This window comes from Lathyrus oleraceus, chromosome 7, assembly GCF_024323335.1.
Source record: "Lathyrus oleraceus cultivar Zhongwan6 chromosome 7, CAAS_Psat_ZW6_1.0, whole genome shotgun sequence".
Classification (NCBI taxonomy): domain Eukaryota; kingdom Viridiplantae; phylum Streptophyta; class Magnoliopsida; order Fabales; family Fabaceae; genus Lathyrus; species Lathyrus oleraceus.
The window spans coordinates 48778160-48798636 of NC_066585.1; the positions used below are offsets into that span (position 1 = coordinate 48778160).

General features: G+C 32.2%; 1 protein-coding gene and 1 long non-coding RNA gene across 10 annotated transcripts in view; both read right to left on the reverse strand.

The window, feature by feature from the left end:
- Positions 1-2454: 2454 nt before the first annotated feature.
- The window catches only part of LOC127106109 (uncharacterized), a 61332-nt gene continuing 43309 nt past the window's right edge, over positions 2455-20477 (reverse strand). For 2 of the 9 annotated variants that reach the window (XM_051043400.1, XM_051043396.1), the window contains exons 3-7: positions 6222-6410; positions 5970-6131; positions 3652-3705; positions 3398-3547; positions 2455-2884 (exon numbers count right to left, since the gene is read on the reverse strand). In XM_051043400.1, coding sequence (XP_050899357.1) covers positions 2498-2884; positions 3398-3547; positions 3652-3705; positions 5970-6131; positions 6222-6410 — 942 coding nt within the window. In that variant the 3' untranslated portion in view covers positions 2455-2497. Of the gene's footprint in view, positions 2885-3397; positions 3548-3651; positions 3706-5969; positions 6132-6221; positions 6411-6690; positions 6778-6858; positions 7013-18676; positions 19107-19447; positions 19598-19701; positions 19756-19997; positions 20160-20250; positions 20440-20477 lie in introns of those variants that run through there. The other 7 variants (XM_051043399.1, XM_051043391.1, XM_051043397.1 and 4 more) reach the window with 6 other exon arrangements.
- On the reverse strand, positions 3712-5963 carry LOC127106110 (uncharacterized). Its single transcript, XR_007795276.1, has 3 exons — positions 4715-5963; positions 4029-4318; positions 3712-3921 (listed from the first exon to the last, which is right to left on the reverse strand). It is a non-coding gene; the product is annotated as an uncharacterized LOC127106110 (long non-coding RNA).

Sequence of the window (20477 nt, forward strand, 5' to 3'; positions counted from 1 at the left end):
GAACCAATATAAGTATGGATGAGATTAGGCTCATCGTTTGATTTTCTTTCTGTGTGTGGTATGTTTTAGAAGTGTGGTTAATTATACCATATCTCTAACATGCATTAGCACTAAAATTTCTATTGCCCGACCTCAGATAGTTGTGACTTCTACATAAGTCCAATTACGATTGCTTAACATAGCGCTAAATTTTGACCCAAAAGGCATAGCATTCTAGTAAGTGAGATTGTAAGTCTCCCCCCTTTCATGGTATTGTATGGAAGCTTGGTCTTTTTTCCTTCCTTTCGAAGATGTCTTGGTTCAAGAATCCATGCTTGTGAATAGAGGGTTGAGTGTTCTCCAAAGAATGACTTAAACAAAACTCCACTAACATCTAATCAACTAACATTTGACTAACCCTTTAATTACAAGTCATTTACTTTATGCAATTTAAATTCAAGTCATTTACCATTTCATTTGCCATTTACATATCATTTAACTTGTTTATGTTTATGCTATTTTCACTTTGCTCACTTGAGTCATATATTGTGATTGTATATATTTGTTTGTGTATCTTGTTTGTGTTTATGGTCTTAGGACCTTAAAATACTTAATAAACAACAAATACCTTAAAAAATATTGGTGTGGACTGTTGGATTTGATCTGAGCTTTGGACTTAGAATTAGGAGGCATTCCCTATGCAAAAGGACTTGGCCAATGCCAACATTTATGAAACCAAGTTATTGTGATTTGAACTTTCATCTGATACAAGTATTGGGATCCACTTGAGTTCATCTTCTACATGGTCTTGATACAAATGTTACTTTGAACCTGTGTCTAATGCCTTATTCTGAGCCATTCAAGGAGTATGTCATCTGATACATGGAAAGATTATAAAGAAGACTATAAAGTTTCTAGCTTGGATGTGGCTATCTTTATTTGATGCCTTGTTCTTCACCTTGCTTGCTTATTGATATTTTGTTGATTTAAAGTCCAAATAAAAAGTGGGTTTCTATATTACATTTTTGTCTATTAAATTGCATCCCATTGGTCATATCTTTTCAACTCTTAACTTTTAAATTTTTTCTTAGGATTAGTCTTATCATCTCCTCCCACTTCTTAAATTTCAAATCTCTTCCCCTTTTCAAAACCTTCTTTGCTTGTGATTTCTAAACTTAGATTTTATTGCTAACTAGAAACTCTGGCCTTATGCCATTGCATTTTTGAACTCTTTTTCTTAATCAAACTTGTAAATGAACTTAATCATATTGACTTAAAATTTCAAAAGACAAAAAGAACTAACACTCATTCAAACTCTTTTAGGCCCTTTGTGCCTCCTTTAAATTTAAATTTTTGTTAAAAAAGCAACTCACTCACTTTGAAATTGACACCACGAACTACGAGGTTTTGATCCCTCATTTTTATGTTGGTACGTAGGCACAAGTCGAAGGTCTTATCAAACACAAAAATATAGTTAATGGATTCTTTTCTCATCCCCACATTCTACTTATTGCAAACATCTTTCATACCAAAACACATACACATATAAAAAAAGGGCTCCCTAGGAGTACCTAGGACACTTTGGGTGCTAACACATTCCCTCTGCCCTTACCTGTAATCTCTGACATTTTATTAGTTTTAATTTGAAAACTTCTTATCTCTGGGTTTTTTTTCATACTTTTCTCTTTTCCTTTGAAAACAATAAAACCGCGGTGACGATTCTGGTTTTATTGACGTTAAGTTTATCCATAGCGTAATGGTCATGAATTTACCGCTATAACCTGCACTAGTAGGCTTAATGGTTATACTGTTACAACTAATAACTTTGGTCAATTGATGGTATGTTAGGCGGTTTGAGCTCTAGCAAATCCTTTCATGGGTGGTGCTTCGTTCTGTAGGTGTCTTCTTAAGGATCTACTACTTCTTGTATTTTCTGGGCATTTCTCAGCTCTTCGCTTGAAGTATTTTTTTCCTTTGTGCTCTGCCTTTTATTATCCTTTTTTCGTTTATTATTGACACTTTTTGTGTCACTTGATTTTGCCTTCTTTATTGTTGGGTTTTATCCCTTTATACTTATATATATATATATATATATATATATATATATATATATATATATATATATATATATATATATATATATATATATATATATATATATATATATATATATATATATATATATTTCCCTTTAAAAAAGTTATTCAATAAGTATAGTAAATTCAAGTATTACAAATTGTCGAGAACCAAGACAGTTAAATGATTTAGTTTGAATTTTAATTTTCACTATATCATTGTTGATTAATATCTAATTAGATTTATAGGTTGTTTTATTAAGTATAAATTTGAATGGGTTAAGCCTCTTGAAGTCCCACAGGAAGTGAGTTTGTGGATTATAATTTTGTTAATTGGAATTATAAACTTGTACATATTTTATGTTAATATGTATTTGGATAAATTATATAACAATGTATATAAGAACTAATCAATGTTTTATTAAATAAAGTTGACGATACAATCATATGTCACAATTTCGTCCACCTGGACCACCATAAAGAAAGGCTTGCTTAAACACAGGTCCTTCATAACCATGATACATTAAGTCATAACAATCCGAATTGGTATCTTTATATGGCTTCATATCTTTGGATTTTACATCTACTTCATTATATTCTAAATCAATAATTTGAAGTTTTTCCATGAAAGCTGAGTTTCTATATTTTTCTTTAGGTAATCTTCCACTACCCATTGGGGGACTATCTTTATTAGGCGGAGACAAGGTCTGACCTCCAAATCTAATCAAAGATGCTCCTTTGCTTAAGTGAGTAAATAATTCTTTTGGCCAATATCCAATTTGTATTGATTCAAGTTGAATAGTTAACCACCAATGTCCAGTAGATCGATCCTACAAATATTTATGAAATTAAACAAGTTACTAGAAAATGCTATTAACCAATTATAGTAAGATTCATTTTTAAAAAAACATAAGCATTATATATAATGAACTTATTTTCAATTTATATAATTATCACTTTTTATCTAAAAATTAAATAAAAAATAAAAAATAATTACATAATACACATCATAAATAATACACTATTACGGAAAATGTATTGATAAATAGTGTGTGTGTGTGTGTGTGTGTGTGCGCGCGCGCGTGTGTGTGCGCGTGTGTGTGTGCGCGTGCGTGTGTGAGTGTGTGTGTGTGTGTGTGTGTGTGAGAGAGAGAGAGAGAGAGAGCTTGTGCTTGTGCGGGAGTATGCCATTGTGTGTGTGTGTGCATCTGTGCGTATCCATGTGTGCTTGTGTCTGCGTATGCGTGTTGGGTATGCGCATATGTGTGTTGAGGTGGTGTGCCTGTTAGTCCATGTATGTATATGTGTGCATGTTTTTCATCCTTTTATAACAAAGAATTTACCTGTTTGATTTTGAGAAATGTAATATATTTTGAAGTTGATCCAATGGTGTTAGCGGGTGATATGACAGATCCAAAAGCATATTCTTTATTGACTTGCACGAAACCTGAGCAAAGAAGATTATAACATCCCGTTTTTTTGTAACCATCAGCCTGCACGCTTATATCAAATTGAACTTGATTACAACAATACTATGTATTTCTTTTAGTATCTATCACATTCTACATGATCTAATGCATTATATTCACATTCTTACCGTCCAACTACCAATTAATCGTAATTGACTGTCTCCAAATAAACTCGGATGAACCTTGTACATCAAATAGAGGATGTAAGCCATATATTAATGTAGGAAGTTTTTTTGATACAATATTAAAAAGGATTTCATTGGCCGTTCTGCTTCAACAAATTTTCCTTCCTCATCCTTGAGAAATTTGTTGGACAAAAAGGATCGAAATCCTCTGAGTCTTTTTCCGGCCAATTGAATACAATACTTTTGCCGGCTTTCATCGATGTGAAAGGATCTCTAAAAAACATACACATGGAGTGTGTTATTATAAAGTAATATTATAACAATATATGGTCAACAAATAGTCAACAAAAAAAACATATATAACAATATATGGTAAGTACCTGTATCTCGGACCATATTTTTTCTTTGCCAACCTTCAAGTCCGGACTTCTCCAATTATCACATGTAATCGGAATATGTTATCGAACAAGGAAACCAATGTAACTTGCCAACATTGAACCGTTAGGCTCAATTAGTTGGTCTTCAGCACTCCAATGTACTTCAAATTTTACACCCTTGTCTCTTGCACGAATGATTGACTTCATAACAGTCAATCCTCGTTTGATTTCTTTTTCAACATTGTTACGTGATCCATTCGCGTCATGGGTATCGTCTTGGTTAGCCATTTTATCTGTAATATAGAAATGATTCAATAAGACCCAAGTAAGACAATGATTCAATACGTGAACACATTCATATACCTTCCATTTCTCTCATGTTACAACAATCTAAACTCTTTTTTTTATCATTATTAAATACAAACTCACACACACCTACTGCATGCAAAAGACCAATGCAAACTTATGGTGTTTGGAACATGAACAAACTTGCATCCATAATCATCAAACTTCCAAGCACAAGCTCAAACACACTTCAAATGATATCAGTTTTCAATCAGAAATAAAAAACTCAGTTTGCCCTAAACAACATTAATCAACATAATGCACAAAATGTAAAACTAAGTTTAGAAAATGCCCTAATCAAACACATGAAGAAAGTGAACGGTAACGATGGAGAAGAGAAATACCTTCAAGGTGACGGTAACGATGGAGAAGAAAGTGAACAGTGACGGTGAACGTGAACTCAGTGAACGTGAACGCAGCAGCAGAAAAGGGCGACGGCGACGATGACGGTGAGGGAGGGAGAACGAACGGAGGACGAGAGTAATCGCAGTAGAGAGTAATCGCAGTAGAGAGAAAACCCAGTTACGTAAACGAAATAGCTTATAGAGAGGGAAAATAAAGAGACATGCAGTATATGTTATAATTTTAATGTTTACTAAAGGGGACCTTAGAGGGCGCTTTTGTAAAAAAAGCGCCCTCTAAAGGGGGCCTAGGAGGGCGCTTCTGGAAGCGCTCTCTAAGGCTTTCCAAAAGCGCCTTCTAAACTGGAAATGTACATGGACTTAGAGAGCGCTTTTTTAAAAGCGCCCTCTAAGGGTAACCTTAGAGGGCGCTTTCACTAAAGCGCCCTCTATTGTTGTCCCTCCATTTCCTCATTATTTTTTTTTTGGCTTCACTTTAGAGGGCGCTTTGTTACAAAAGCGTCCTCTAAAGGGGGCCTAAGAGGGCGCTTCTAAAAGCGCTCTCTACGGCTTTCCAAAAGCGCCTTATAAACTGGAAATGTACATGGACATAGAGAGCGCTTTTTTAAAAGCGCCCTCTAAGGTTACCCTTAGAGGGCGCTTTCAATAAAGCGTCCTCTATTGGTGTCCCTCCATTTCCTCATTATTTTTTCGCTTCACTTTAGAGGGCGGTTTGTAAAAAAACCGCCCTCTAAAGGGGGCCTAAGAGGGCGCTTCTGAAAGCGCTCTCTAAGGCTTTCCAAAAACACCTTATAAACTGGAAATGTACATGGACATAGAGAGCGCTTTTTTAAAAGCGCCCTCTAAGGTTACCCTTAGATGGCGCTTTCAATAAAACGTCCTCTATTGGTGTCCCTCCATTTCCTCATTATTTTTTCGCTTCACTTTAGAGTGCGCTTTGTTACAAAAGCGCCCTCTATAGTGCGCTGTCTATTCCAATAGTATGCTCCTTATTTTTTCTCTTCACTTTAGAGTGCGCTTTGGTAATAAAGCGCCCTCTAAGGGGCGCTGTCTATTCCAGTTTTTGGCGTAGTGACACAAATATGAAACATTCAATACATCAGTGAAAAGAGCATTTGAGAAAGGAACATTATTGTGGGATCTCTTTCTCACACATACACAAACCATATTAAAATATAAAATCACCATGTTTTATAAATAAAAAGTGGAATAAACATATATAATAAAAGGTAATTACCCCAACTCCTAGTTTTATGCTATTAAGTTCTGTTGGTGGTCCACTTTCAATCCAAATTGAAGATATGCTATATTGATTATCTTGAAGTGATAGATTAAAACCAGCTATGCCTGTGAATGCTCCACGAAATATCATGTTTTGTGTTGTATCAAGTGTAACAGCCTAGAAAATACAAAAATATATAATATATTTAAAAATGTAATAATATATGATATTCCATGTCAAATGTATTAACTAAAAATATCCACTTACATTATAGCCAGGGAAACTTTTGGAATGCTTCCAAAACTCATTAGTTTGTAATTTGAAAGATGAATTAGTACTATTTTGATGTCTCTTTGTCTTGTTGTAAATAGGCACTTTTCCTTCTGGACATCCATTCACTATTTCACCATAAGATGACGAACTTTGCGCAGTGTTCTTTGCAAAAGTTGGAGAAAGCTACATATGATAAATGAAGAGGAAATATAATAAGATACAATGAACAATGAATTGTTATAGTTGGTGAAATTCTTTACAAAAAAAATTAGTTAATCTTAAATTAAAATGTAATATTTAAAGGCATAATAAAATAAATAATAAATTAACTGGTTAATTATATTTATATATCATTCTCTCTTATTTCATTAAATAAAAAATATTTTTTACATAAGTAATTAAGAAATATATTCTACATAAGTAATTAAGAAATATATTCTTACAATTTATTCAACTATTATACCTGCATATTATGATTTTTTAGTAAAGGATGTTGTAGAGCAGGTTGTTTGTAGATATCAACACAATCAAAATTATTCTCCACCGGAAGCTGAAATTATTCATCAAAGTTGAAATCAAGTAAATTATGTACGAATGAAATTCTAAAAGGACAATAAATCAAAAACAATACCATAATACTATTGTGTTGTGTAAAATCATTTTCTTCATCCGGTTGAAATTTGTTTCTCCCATCAACTTTGCAACATGTTATGCACAAACTAAGAACGAAAAAGACAACTAGTGCCATGAAACTTTAAGAGTTATTTTCAAGAATGTGTGATACTTGTAAGAATATATATAGTTGAGTATTATAGGATCCTTAATATTTAAATGAATCAATAAAAGTTGAGTGTTTCATAATTCAAAGAAAAAATATAAGAAATGAAAGTCAAATCTCTCAATTTGAATGACATAAGAAAAGGGAAAAAGTAATGTCATTTAGTAGTGATATTGTCATTTAGTAGACATTGACAACTAAGTGCATTAATAAAGGTCGACTGTTCTATAATATAAAATACAAGAAAATTTGTATTATTTCAAACACTCAAATGTAAAAAGAAATAGCATAATTGCCACGTTAATTCAACTTGATTGATATTTGTGGATGGATATCCGAAGGTATGAATGTTGTTTTTAATTTGTGACATCCTATTTATTTATTTTGAAAAAATAAAATTTCATTTATATTATATAATTAAACGTATAAAATAGTCTAATACAAAATAATTTAATTAATTCCATAGAGAACTACCTCGCTAACTTTGTTGTATTGTAAATTGTTGATTCTTATATATTTTAATCAGTAATTAAATTGATTTATTTATTAACAACATCAAATGAATGTCTATTTATCAAGATGGTGATATGTCTATCATTTCTAAACTATTTTATCCTCCTTTCAATGCTTCCAATTGTTGCGCTTTAATGACGAAATACTCAAGCAAGTCAACATACTTTTTTGGTCAATTCAATACTACATAGTCAATTATGTGATCCTTTGTGTAAAAGATCAAGTTATTATCCTCTTATGAGTTTTACTCTTTAGTGACATTATTATAAAATACATTTTTGGTAACATTATATCACAACGACTTTCTTGTTAACCGTGGTAATAACTCTTTTTTTGGCGTTGTGTTTTTTTAGTATTTGCTAAAAGACATTTCACTACCGTCATAGTTAACAACCATAATGAAATGTATCTGGAGTGAAAGAGTTTGAATCCTAGCACCAACCATTTTCTATTTATCGTGACATAATGGGTTTGATCTTGTATATCACCAATAACTCTTATAATCAACTGTTGTGTAAGGTGCAATCATTTCATCACGGTTCATATTATCAGCAGGGGTGAAAGGTGTTACATATTTATATATAAGCGAAATCATCTCTCGCTTAAGTACATAATTGTCGTCTCTCTGAAAATAAAATCCTAACATCTCTTTCACTCGTCTCTCTTAAAACAAAATCCTAATATCTCTGGCACTCGTATCTCACCAATAGTTTTTGTATGTTGTTTAAGGTTTATTGTTGATGAATGTTGTTAATGTTTGTTTAAAAGATGAGTTTATTATATCTAATGTGGTTTGAGTGTTTTTGCAACCCCTTATCGAATACATAATTTTCAGATTGCATTAGAAAATTATAATATAATAGATATATTAGAAAATAAGTTACACGTTCAATTCTAGACAAGAATTTTTCAAACCGTTATTTGCATTTTTCTCTTTGACTGTTAGAATTTTATTTAATGCTTCTAGTTCTTCAATCATCCATTTACCCTCCTCTAATTTTGTTTGCAAAGTAAATAATATTTTGCAAAATGAACTAGAGGTGAAACTAAGGGAGGTTGAAGAACTAGGAACACTAAATCAAGTTCTAACTGTTAAAGAGTAAAATATAGACAAGGAGTTGAAGAATTCTTGTTTAGTATTGAATGTGTAACTTGTTCTTCTAATATAACTTAATTTGTTATATTATAATGTTGAAGATCAGATTGAAAGATTATATATTTAATTAGCATTAACGAAATAAGCATTTCACATAATTTATTATAAATTTAAGGTATATATCACAATGGTTGTTTAGAACCACTATTGTTAAATGTTATACATTAAAAAATATCATAACATTTGTTTGAAGTAACAACCACCATCGTGGTAGAAAACATCATATGTAACCACCCCTTATTTCGTAATGGTTGATCAGGCATGATGGTATATTTTTTTCAACCAAGAAGTGAATATTTATGAGATTATTTTCTGAAGAAGTATTTTGGTTCTTTTCCTCCCATTTAATAAATTCAAACTCAAGAGACAACTATCAATAATACACGATAGTATGGATTGTGTGCAATACACTTCTAAAAGTAATACTGCCAATTAATGTGATGAGTACAAGGGTGTATGAAATTGTTGATCTCTATAGTAACATAGTAAGATCATGTGGTGAAAATGTATGGAATTATCACCCTCTAATATCATTTGCTCAACTTCAATATATGATGTAACCTTTTTTATTTATTTATAAAATTAAATAGATAAGTTTTTACTGTGAACAGATAAACACATAATAATATATATTTACAAACCATTACCCCAACGTAATGGTATATTATTTAAGACGTCTATTAAGTAATTACTTATGTCAGTCTATTGTTATTTTTTTATTTTGATTTTTTTTATTATTTGAATTAATCACCCTTTTATTTATTATTTTTAATTATACTTTTATTTAACCTTTATTTTTTTATGCAATTTATCATTTATTTAATTTCTTTAAAATAAAAAAAATAGGTATTATTTATTCATGTTTTTATTTAAAAAAAGTAAATAAGTCAACAAAAAATCAAATGTTGACTTTTTTGAAGTATTTTAATATTGTTTTAGTATTTTTTAAATAGGGATTTTTTAATTATTAATTTTTTTATTTTATCATTTTTAATCACAAAATAATAAAAAAATCACAAAAAAATCATAATGTAGATAATCTCTCCCGATTTGTCATCCTTGTTTCTAATTGATCGCAATGTGTCATACTTGTTCAAATCATTGCAATGTGTCATATTTGTTTCTAATTGGTTGTAGTTTGTCATCCTTGTTTTTAATTGGTTGCAATGTGTCATACTTGTTCAAATGATCGCAATGTGTCATACTTGTTTCTAATTAGTCGCAATTTGTCATGCTTGTTTTTAATTGGTCACGATTTGTCATTGTGGCTTGTTTTTCTTTAATATTTATAAGACCCCAATTTTGACCCTAAGATCCCTCATGTTATCTCATCATATTCATTAGCATTGGGATCACACCTTGGCATTCTCCTTACCCCTCATTCATTGGGTTTGCATTGGGAGAGATCACCAAGCACATTTGATTGTATCATACTTTGTTTTTTCATTATTTACTAACCAAAATACCAAAAACATGTCATTGTATAGTTTAACTCTTTTGTAGGTAGTGTGCATGCTCACCTATGTTCTATCAAGCTCATATCTAGAGTTTAAGACCCTCAATGCAAGGAGCTCAATCAAGAATTGGTCTACATTGGCTTTAAGTATCCTATATGGATCCCCATGATTTTCACATATCATTTTGATCAAGAAATCATCAAGAGTTTGGAGTTGGTTTGCCTTGGAAACCCTAATTCATCTAGGTATCTTGTGTGACTTCTTCAATAAGTTTCTTCAACAATTGATAAAATATTTCAAGGGATACTTAAAATTACATCATCTTATGCATATATGATCCTCCATGAGTCCCAAAAGTCAAAGGAATGTCAAGCTAGCAAGATGGTTCATGGTGGTTGACCAGAGGAAGTCAACTAGTCAAAACTGGGGTTCCCTAGACCCTATCTCCTACAATTTTAGTCATATAAAAATGATTACAAGATAAAATTACTTTAAATGACATTCAAAACAACTTTCATGTTAAGGTCAAGAGTTAATTTTGCTTGGAAAGTCATTTTTTATGGTGAAAGATTATAGGTCATTTTGTCTAAACCCTAATTTGGAGATCAACTTCCCAATACCATAACTTGCTCATTTTTTATGATATGAAAGCCATTCAAATTGAATGATCAATTTCAAGATGTATACTTCAACTTTTAGTTTTAGAGCAAGTGCGCATTTGTAATACCCCAAAATTTACCCTTCATTTTTCCGGGAAGCATGGGATTATGTTTTACACTTCATTAGCATCATATTAGGTCATACTTATTGCATACTGCATTAGTGACATGGAGATCAGGTTTTGATCGATCACTCCTTAACAGAAGAAGCCCACACAAAGCAAGATTGAGAATTGGACTTCATTTTCTAAGTATACAAGTCTCAAGGGTCTCAAGGGGGTCCAAGTATCTTATTATGGTCCTCAGTTCATCAGTGAAGGATTCAAAGCTATCAGAGTGTTCATCTGGATTTAATCAGAAATTAGGGTTTCATGGCTACCTGCAACAGGCAATGTTTGGTTGGAAGTAGAGGAGCTCATCCATGCCATGATTAGAGAGGCATCTTGGCCTAGGAAGATTCACAATTATCTCAGAAAGATCCATTGGCAATCAGTGCAATCAGTTCCTGATCATTTTGCCCTAAAACTAGGGTTTGGTATAAAATCAATTTATTTCTGATTCTTTGGGTGAAACTCTTTTCCATGGTCCTCCATATGTCCACAAGGGTCTACATACAAAAAATCAGCTCTTTATTTGAGCTAGAAGTGCTTCAATTGATCAATGGAATCGGGAATCAGACAGTTTGGGAAAAGTCAACTGTGGGGCCAAAAAAGTCAACTCTTGACATTTTGAGAGTGGAATCTCAAAATCCATGCTTAGGGGATCCTACATGTGAAATTTGATCAAGGTTGGATCATGGATTCATCATTTAATCAGGAATTGGAAAAGTTACTTAATTTGGAAATTATTGACTTTCCATTTAGGGCAAGTTTTCATGATCGTTGCACTCACTTTAAGCCCATTTTGCATCAAGATAAAAGCTCCATTTGAATCACTTTTTTGCGCGCCAGTTATAAATAGAAGGCTGATGATCTCATTTGAATCACTTTTTTGCGCGCCAGCTTTGCCCCCCATTGAAACCCTCTCATTCTAAAGGAAAACCCGAGAAATTTCATTTTTGAAATTTGAGTTTGAATCTCAATTGTTGGAGATTCAAGAACTCCAGGATCCAAAGCCTTGCAACCTCTCTAATCACTTCCTGCTAGCTTCTCAAGTGTGATCAGATCGTGTTTGAAGCAAGCAACATCAAGAACTGCATATCATTGAAGGTAATTTTCAAAAAACTTCATCTCTTTGATTCTCACTCAATTCTACTTAATTCTCTCGGATCTTTGGTTGTCTGAAGTCCTACCAATGTAGGCAAGAAGATTGAGTTGCTTAGAGGTGAGATCGAAGCAACTCAGTTGACACACCTCAAAATTCAACTCCTCATATCTTTTTATATATTTGGAGTTAGTTGAAATTGAGGTCAAATTCGTGTTCTACGCCATTTTTTCTTTCAGATCATGTCCTCATTTTTTATTTTGGTGATGGTTGAGGGTGGACCAGTCCGGTGAGGTCCACCGGAGAAGAAGACCGGAGTTACAGCTCCGGCGGTGCATTGGCACGTCTCCCAGCCATAGGATCCAGTTGATTTGTTTTAATCTCACGTGTTGCTTGTAATTACCATTTGTGTTATGAATTGACTCGTGACTATGGTGGAAAGCACGTTGATGGCCACTTGATCTTCCACCTCAATTAATGAGGGAGATCAAGTGGTCCACGTTTTTTTGATATTTTCTGATTTTCTTTTATTCATTTTATGTTCATTCGTTCATATTAATTTTAATATTGATCCAAAAAACATGAGAGTTTCACCAAAAAATTTCAAATAATTTTCTCTTTCATATTTTGAATTAAAATTATTTTTTGGATCATTATTAATATTTTTTATGATTTAATTGATTTTGTGTTTGTAATTAATTGTTTAAAAATACTTTTAAATCTTTAAAAATTCTGAATTTTTTTCTCCAAGGTCCTTTGACCTTGTTTGACCTATGATAAAGCTCATGGCCATTTCTTTGGTGTTTTGATGAGGTTTTAGGTATTTGACAAACCATATTTAATTTAAATGTATTATTTTAGTCTTTTTTGAATAAATGCCAATTAATTATGTTGACCAATTGTGATGACTTGCATGAGTTTGACTCTTGTTGTTGGGTCTTGGTCAAGGTTGATTTGACTTTGTCAAGTTAATATCATTGGATTTAGGGGATTGATGGAATGTACATTCCATCTCCCAAAATGAACGAATGATATTAATTTGGTAAAATTACTCCTTTGACCAATTTGAGTTTTGATCCATTCCCCTCCCTCTTCATCTCATTCCCATTCTTTATGCATTCATCTCATTTGACCTATAATATCTCAAAGTCTTAAGGCTAGTTGATTGAAAAATCAACATAAGTATGGATGAGATTAGGCCACCTCTTTTGCATATTCTTTTTGTGTGTGTTATGTTTCATGAGCATAGTCCATTATACTATGTCTCTAACATGCATTAACACCAAAATTCTATTGTCCGGCCTCAAATAGTTGTGACTTCTACATAAGTCCAATTACGATTGCATAACATAGCGCTAAATTTGTGACACAAAAGACATAGCATTCTAGTTAGTGAGATTGTAAGTCTCCCCTCTTTCATGGTATTGTGTGGAAACTTGGCCTTTTTTCCTTCCTATGGAAGATGTCTTGGTTCAAGGATCCATGCTTGTGATAAGTGGGTTGAGTGTTCTCTAAAGAATGACTTAAAAACAAAAAGCAAAAAGCAAAACAATACTAACTTCTAACTCATTAACAACTAACATTTAATTTCAATCCATTTACTTTAATGCCATTTAATTTTAGTTCTACTCATTTGCCATTATTCATACCATTCTAATTGTTTATGTTAATGCAATTTTCACTTTGTCCATTTGGACCATATTGTGTGCTATACCTTGTTTTTGTATATTTTTGTTTGTTTGTGTGGTCTTTGACCATTAATGTACATAATAAGAACAAAAACCTTAAAAAAACTTTTGTGTGGACTGTTGACTTGATCTTGGACAAATGGACTTAGAACTTAGGCAACATTCCTAGATAAAGGACTTGGCCAATGCCAACTTTTGTGAAACCAAGTGATTGCAATTTGAAACTTCATCTGATACATCTGTGGAGATCCCTTTGAGTCATCTGCAATATGATCATTGTGAAGCTGTTATTTTGAACATTTGACTTGTGAATTCATCTGTTACCTGAGCTATCTTGAAGAAGATCATGGAGTGGCTAAGTTTGGATGTGGCAATCTTTATTTGGTGCTTTGCTTTTCAATATTGATATAATTGTGCATTTTTGTGTTGCTTGATTCTAAATGTCCAAGGGAATTTGGGTTTCTATATGGCATTCTTGCCTATTGGATTGCTACCCATCGGTCAGATCTTTTTAACTCTTAACTTTTAATTTTGTGCATAGGATTAGTCTCTTCATCTCCTCCCCATTTCTTTAATTTCAAAATCTCTTCCTCCTTTCAAAAAAACTTCTTTGCTTGAACTTGTTATTTTCTAAATTTTGACCACTTTGCAAACTAGAAACTTTGGCCTTATGCCATTGCATTTTCAAACTTCTTTTCTTAATCAAACTTGTAAATAGACTTAACTATACTTGACCTAAAACTTTCAAAAGCCAAAAAGAACTAACTCATTCAAACCATTTTTAGGCCTTTGTGCCTTTCAAACTTAATTTTTGTTAAAAACAATTCACTCACTTTGAAATTTGTATCACGAACTACGAGGTTTTGATCCCTCATTTTAATGTTGGTACGTAGGCACAAGTCCGAAGGTCTTGTCAAACACAAAAATATAATTAATGAATTCTTTTCTGATCCCCCCATTCTATTTGTTTGTAAACATCATTTTGTACCAAATACATATGCACACAAAAAGGGCTCCCTAGGAATACCTAGGATACTTTGGGTGCTAACACCTTCCCTCTGTGTAACCAACCCCCTTACTTGTAATCTCTGACATTTTATTAGTTTTGATTTGAAAACTTCTTACTTTTGGGTTTTGTTCGTACTTTTTCCCTTTTCCCTTGGAAACAATAAAAGCGTGGTGGGGACTCTTGTTATTTGATGTCTAGCTTATCCATAGCTTGATGATCATGAATTTACCGCTAGAATAATCTTGAAGGTTTCTTGAGAAACCGAGTTTCAATTCTCCTTCTGTTTTAGGATTGAAACTCCAAGAGTCCAAGCTTTCTAACCATTCAAATCATCTTCTGCAAGCTTCTAGAGTCAAGCGAAGCCAAATTAGAAGCAAGATCAAGCCAATATGAAGCTTCTCGAAGGTGAGATTTTAGAAACTTTTCTTCTTCGATTCTCCCTCATTTCTCATCAACTTTGACTGATTATTGGTTTGTTGAAGTCCTACCAATGTAGGCAACAAGATTGAGTTGCTTTGAGGTCAAATCGAAGCAACACAGTTCATGATCCTCAAAATCCAAATCCCTGTATCTTTTCATATACTTGGAATTGGACAAAATTGAGGCCAGATTCGAGCTCTTGAGCATTTTTTCTATAAATCCATGTATTTCTTTTTCATTTTGGTGATGGTTGATGGTGGACCAGTCCGATGAGGTCCACCGGAGAAGAAGACCGGAGCTCTGACTCCGAAGATGAGGTGTCATGCTTCCCAGCCACACGATCCATTTAAAATGTTTTTATCTCAGCCTTTGGTTCTGATTACCATTGTTGCAGCGTGCTTGACTCGGTGCATGGTGGAACGCGCGTTTTCATCCATCTGATCTGCCACCTCAATTAATGAGGGAGATCAGATGGCTCTCATTTTTTCAAATTTTTGAATTTTCCATTTTATTTTTTATTTTCCATTAATTCATATTAATTTCATTATTGATCCAAAACATATTGGACTTTCACCTAAAAAATTCAAAAATTGTTCTCTTTCATTTTCTGAATTAAAATTATTTTTTGGATTAATATTGATATTTTTCATGATTTAATTGTTTTTGTGCATATTTTTAATTGTTTAAAAATACTTCTAAGTTTTAAAAAATAATTAGATTTTTTCTCCAAGGTCCTTTGACCTTGTTTGTCCTATGATAAATATCTTGGCCATTTATTTGGTGTTTTGAAGAGGTTTTAGGTTTTTGATCAAACATAATTTAATTTAATGAATTTTAATTTGATTTTTAATTGTTTAATTGTGAATAAATTGTGTTGAGCCATTTTTATTGACTTGTGAAGTTTGACTATGTGTTTGGGCCTTGGTCAAGGTTGATTTGACTTTTGTTGGATTAAAATCATTGGATTTAGGGGATTGATGAAATGACATTTCATCTCCCAAAATGAATGAATGATTTTAATTTGATAAAATTCCTCCCATGACCAATTTGTGTTTGTCTCATTTCCCCTCCCTCTTCATATTCAATCCCTTTCTATCCCATCCCTCCCATGGGCCAATGACATCTCAATATCCTAAGGCTAATTGTTCATCAATAACTTAGTGTTAGATGAACCAATATAAGTATGGATGAGATTAGGCTCATCCTTTGATTTTCTTTCTGTGTGTGGTATGTTTTAGGAGTGTGGTTCATTATACCATATCTCTAACATGCATTAGCACTAAAATTTCTATTTACCGACCTCAAATAGTTATGACTTCTACATAAGTCCAATTACGATTGCTTAACATAGCGCTAAATTTTGACCCAAAAGGCATAACATTCTAGTAAGTGAGATTGTAAGTCTCCCCCCTTTCATGGTATTGTGTGGAAGCTTGGTCTTTTTTCCTTCCTTTGGAAGATGTCTTGGTTCAAGAATCCATGCTTGTGAATAGAGGGTTGAGTGTTCTCCAAAGAATGACTTAAACAAAACTCCACTAACATCGAATCAACTAACATTTGACTAACCCTTTAATTACAAGTCATTTACTTTATGCAATTGAAATTCAAGTCATTTACCATTTCATTTGCCATTTACATATCATTTAACTTGTTTATGTTTATGCTATTTTCACTTTGCTCACTTGAGCCATATATTATGATTGTATATATTTGTTTGTGTATCTTGTTTGTGTTCATGGTCTTAGGACCTTAAAATACTTAATAAACAACAAGAACCTTAAAAAATATTTGGGTGGACTGTTGGATTTGATCTGAGCTTTGGACTTAGAACTAGACAACATTTCCTATGCAAAAGTACTTGGCCAATGCCAACATTTCTGAAACCAAGTTATTGTGATTTGAACTTTCATCTGATACAAGTATTGGGATCCACTTGAGTACATCTTCTACATGGTCTTGATAAAAATGTTACTTTGAACCTGTGTCTAATGCCTTATTCTGATCCATTCAAGGAGTATGTCATCTGATACATGGGAAGATTATGAACAAGACTATGAAGTTGCTAGCTTGGATGTGGCTATCTTTATTTGTTGCATTGTTCTTCACCTTTCTTGCTTATTGATATTTTCTTGATTTAAAGTCCAAAGAAAAAGTGGGTTTCTATATTACATTCTTGTCTATTGGATTGCATCCCATTGGTCATATCTTTTCAACTCTTAACTTTTAAATTTTTGCTTAGGATTAGTCTCATCATCTCCTCCCACTTCTTAAATTTCAAACCTCTTCCCCTTTTCAAAACCTTCTTTGCTTGTTATTTCTAAACGTAGACTTTATTGCAAACTAGAAACTTTGGCCTTATGCCATTGCATTTTTGAACTCTTTTTCTTAATCAAACTTGTACATGAACTTAACCATATTGACTTAAAATTTCAAAAGACAAAAGGAACTAACACTCATTCAAACTCTCTTAGTCCTTTTGTGCCTATCTTAAACTTAAAATTTTGTTAAAAGCAATTCACTCACTTTGAAATTGATACCACGAACTACGAGGTTTTGATCCCTCATTTTATGTTGCTACGTAGGCACAAGTCCGAAGGTCTTATCAAACACAAAAATATAATTAATAGATTCTTTTCTCATCCCCACATTCTACTTATTGCAAACATCTTTCATACCAAAACACATACACACATAAAAAAAAGAACTCCCTAGGAGTACCTAGGACACTTTGGGTGCTAACACCTTCCCTCTGCCCTTACTTGTAATCTCTGACATTTTATTAGTTTTGATTTGAAGACTTCTTATGTTTGGGTTTTTTTTTCATACTTTTCCCTTTTCCTTTGAAAACAATAAAAACGCGGTGGCGACTCTGGTTTTATTGACGTTAAGTTTATCCATAGCTTAATGGTCATGAATTTAACGTTACAACCTGCACTAGTAGGCTTAATGGCTATACTGTTACAATTAATAACTTTGGTCAATTGATGGTAGGTTAGGCGGTTTGAGCTCTAGCAAATCCTTTAATGGGTGGTGCTTCGTTGTGTAGGTGTCTTGTTAAGGATCTACTACTTCTTGTATTTTATGGGCATTTCTCAGCTCTTCGCTTGAAGTATTTTTTTTCTTTGTGCTCTGTCTTATATTATCTTTTCTTCGTTTATTATTGACACTTTTTGTGTCATTTGATTTTGCCTTCTTTATTATTGGGTTTTATCCCTTTATATATATATATATATATATATATATATGTATATATATATATATATTTCCCTTTAAAAAAGTTATTCAATAAGTATAATAAATTCAAGGATTACAAATTGTCGAGAACCAAGACACTTAAATGATTTAGTTTGAATTTTAATTTTCACTATATCATTGTTGATTAATATCTAATTAGATTTATAGGTTGTTTTATTAATTATAAATTTGAGTGGGTTAAGCCTCTTGAAGTCCTACAGGAAGTGAGTTTATCAATACCCTTGTAAATTATAATTTTGTGAATTGGAATTATAAACTTGTACATATTTTATGTTAATTATGTATTTGGATAAATTATATAACAATGTATATAAGAACTAATCAAAGTTTTATTAAATAAAGTTGACGATACAATCATATGTCACAATTTCGTCCACCTGGACCACCATAAAGAAAGGCCTGCTTAAACACAGGTCCTTCATAACCATGATACATTAAGTCATAACAATCCGAATTGGTATCTTTATATGGCTTCATATCTTTGGATTTTACATCTAATTCATTATATTCTGAATCAATAATTCGAAGTTTTTCCATGAAAGCTGAGTTTCTATATTTTTCTTTAGGTAATCTTCCACTACCCATTGGGGGACTATCTTTATTAGGTGGAGACAAGGTCTGACCTCCAAATCTAATCAAAGATGCTCCTTTGCTTAAGTGAGTAAATAATTCTTTTGGCCAATATCCAATTTGTATTGATTCAGGTTGAATAGTTAACCACCAATGTCCAGTAGATCGATCCTACAAATATTTATGAAATTAAACAAGTTACTAGAAGATGCTATTAACCAATTATAGTAAGATTTATTTTAATAAAAAAAACATAAGCTTTATATATAATGAATTTATATCAATTTATATAATTATCACTTTTTATATAAAAAATAAATAAAAAATAAAAAATAATTACATAATACACATCATAAATAATACACTATTACGGAAAATGTATTCATAAATAAATTTTATGTGCGCGCGCGTGCGTGTCATGTACGCGCATATGTATGTTGGGGGTGGTGTGTTGTGTGTCCATGTATGTATATGTGTGCATGTTTTTCATCCTTTTATAACAAAGAATTTACCTGTTTGATTTTGAGAAATGTAATATATTTTGAAGTTGATCCAATGGTGTTAGCGTGTGATATGACAGATCCAAAAGCATATTCTTTATTGACTTGCACGAAACCTGAGCAAAGAAGATTATAACATCCCGTTTTTCTGTAACCATCAACCTGCACACTTATATCAAATTGAACTTGATTACAACAATGCTATGTATTTCTTTTAGTATCCATCACATTCTACATGATCTAATGCATTATATTCACATTCTTACCGTCCAACTACCAATTAATCGTAATTGGCTGTCTCCAAATAAACTTGGATGAACCTTGTACATCAAATAGAGGATGTAAGTCATATATTATAAAGGAAGTTTTTTTTAATCAATATTAAAAAGGATTTTATACACACAAATATGAAACATTCAATACATCAGTGAAAAGAGCATTTGAGAAAGGAACATTATTGTGGGATCTCTTTCTCACACATACAGAAACCATATTAGAATGTAAAATCACCATGTTTTATAAATAAAAAATGGAATAAACATATATAATAAAAGGTAATTACCCCAACTCCTAGTTTTATGCTATTAAGTTCTGTTGGTGGTCCACTTTCAATCCAAATTGAAGATATGCTATATTGATTATCTTGAAGTGATAGATTAAAACCAGCTATGCCTGTGAATGCTCCATGAAATATCATGTTTTGTGTTGTATCAAGTGTAACAGCCTAGAAAATACAAAAAATATATAATATATTTAAAAATGTAATAATATATGATATTCCATGTCAAATGTATTAACTAAAAATATCCACTTACATTATAGCCAGGGAAACTTTTGGAATGCTTCCAAAACTCATTAGTTTGTAATTTGAAAGATGAATTAGTACTATTTTGATGTCTCTTTGTCTTGTTGTAAATAGGCACTTTTCCTTCTGGACATCCATTCACTATTTCACCATAAGATGACGAACTTTGCGCAGTGTTCTTTGCAAAAGTTGGAGAAAGCTACATATGATAAATGAAGAGGAAATATAATAAGATAC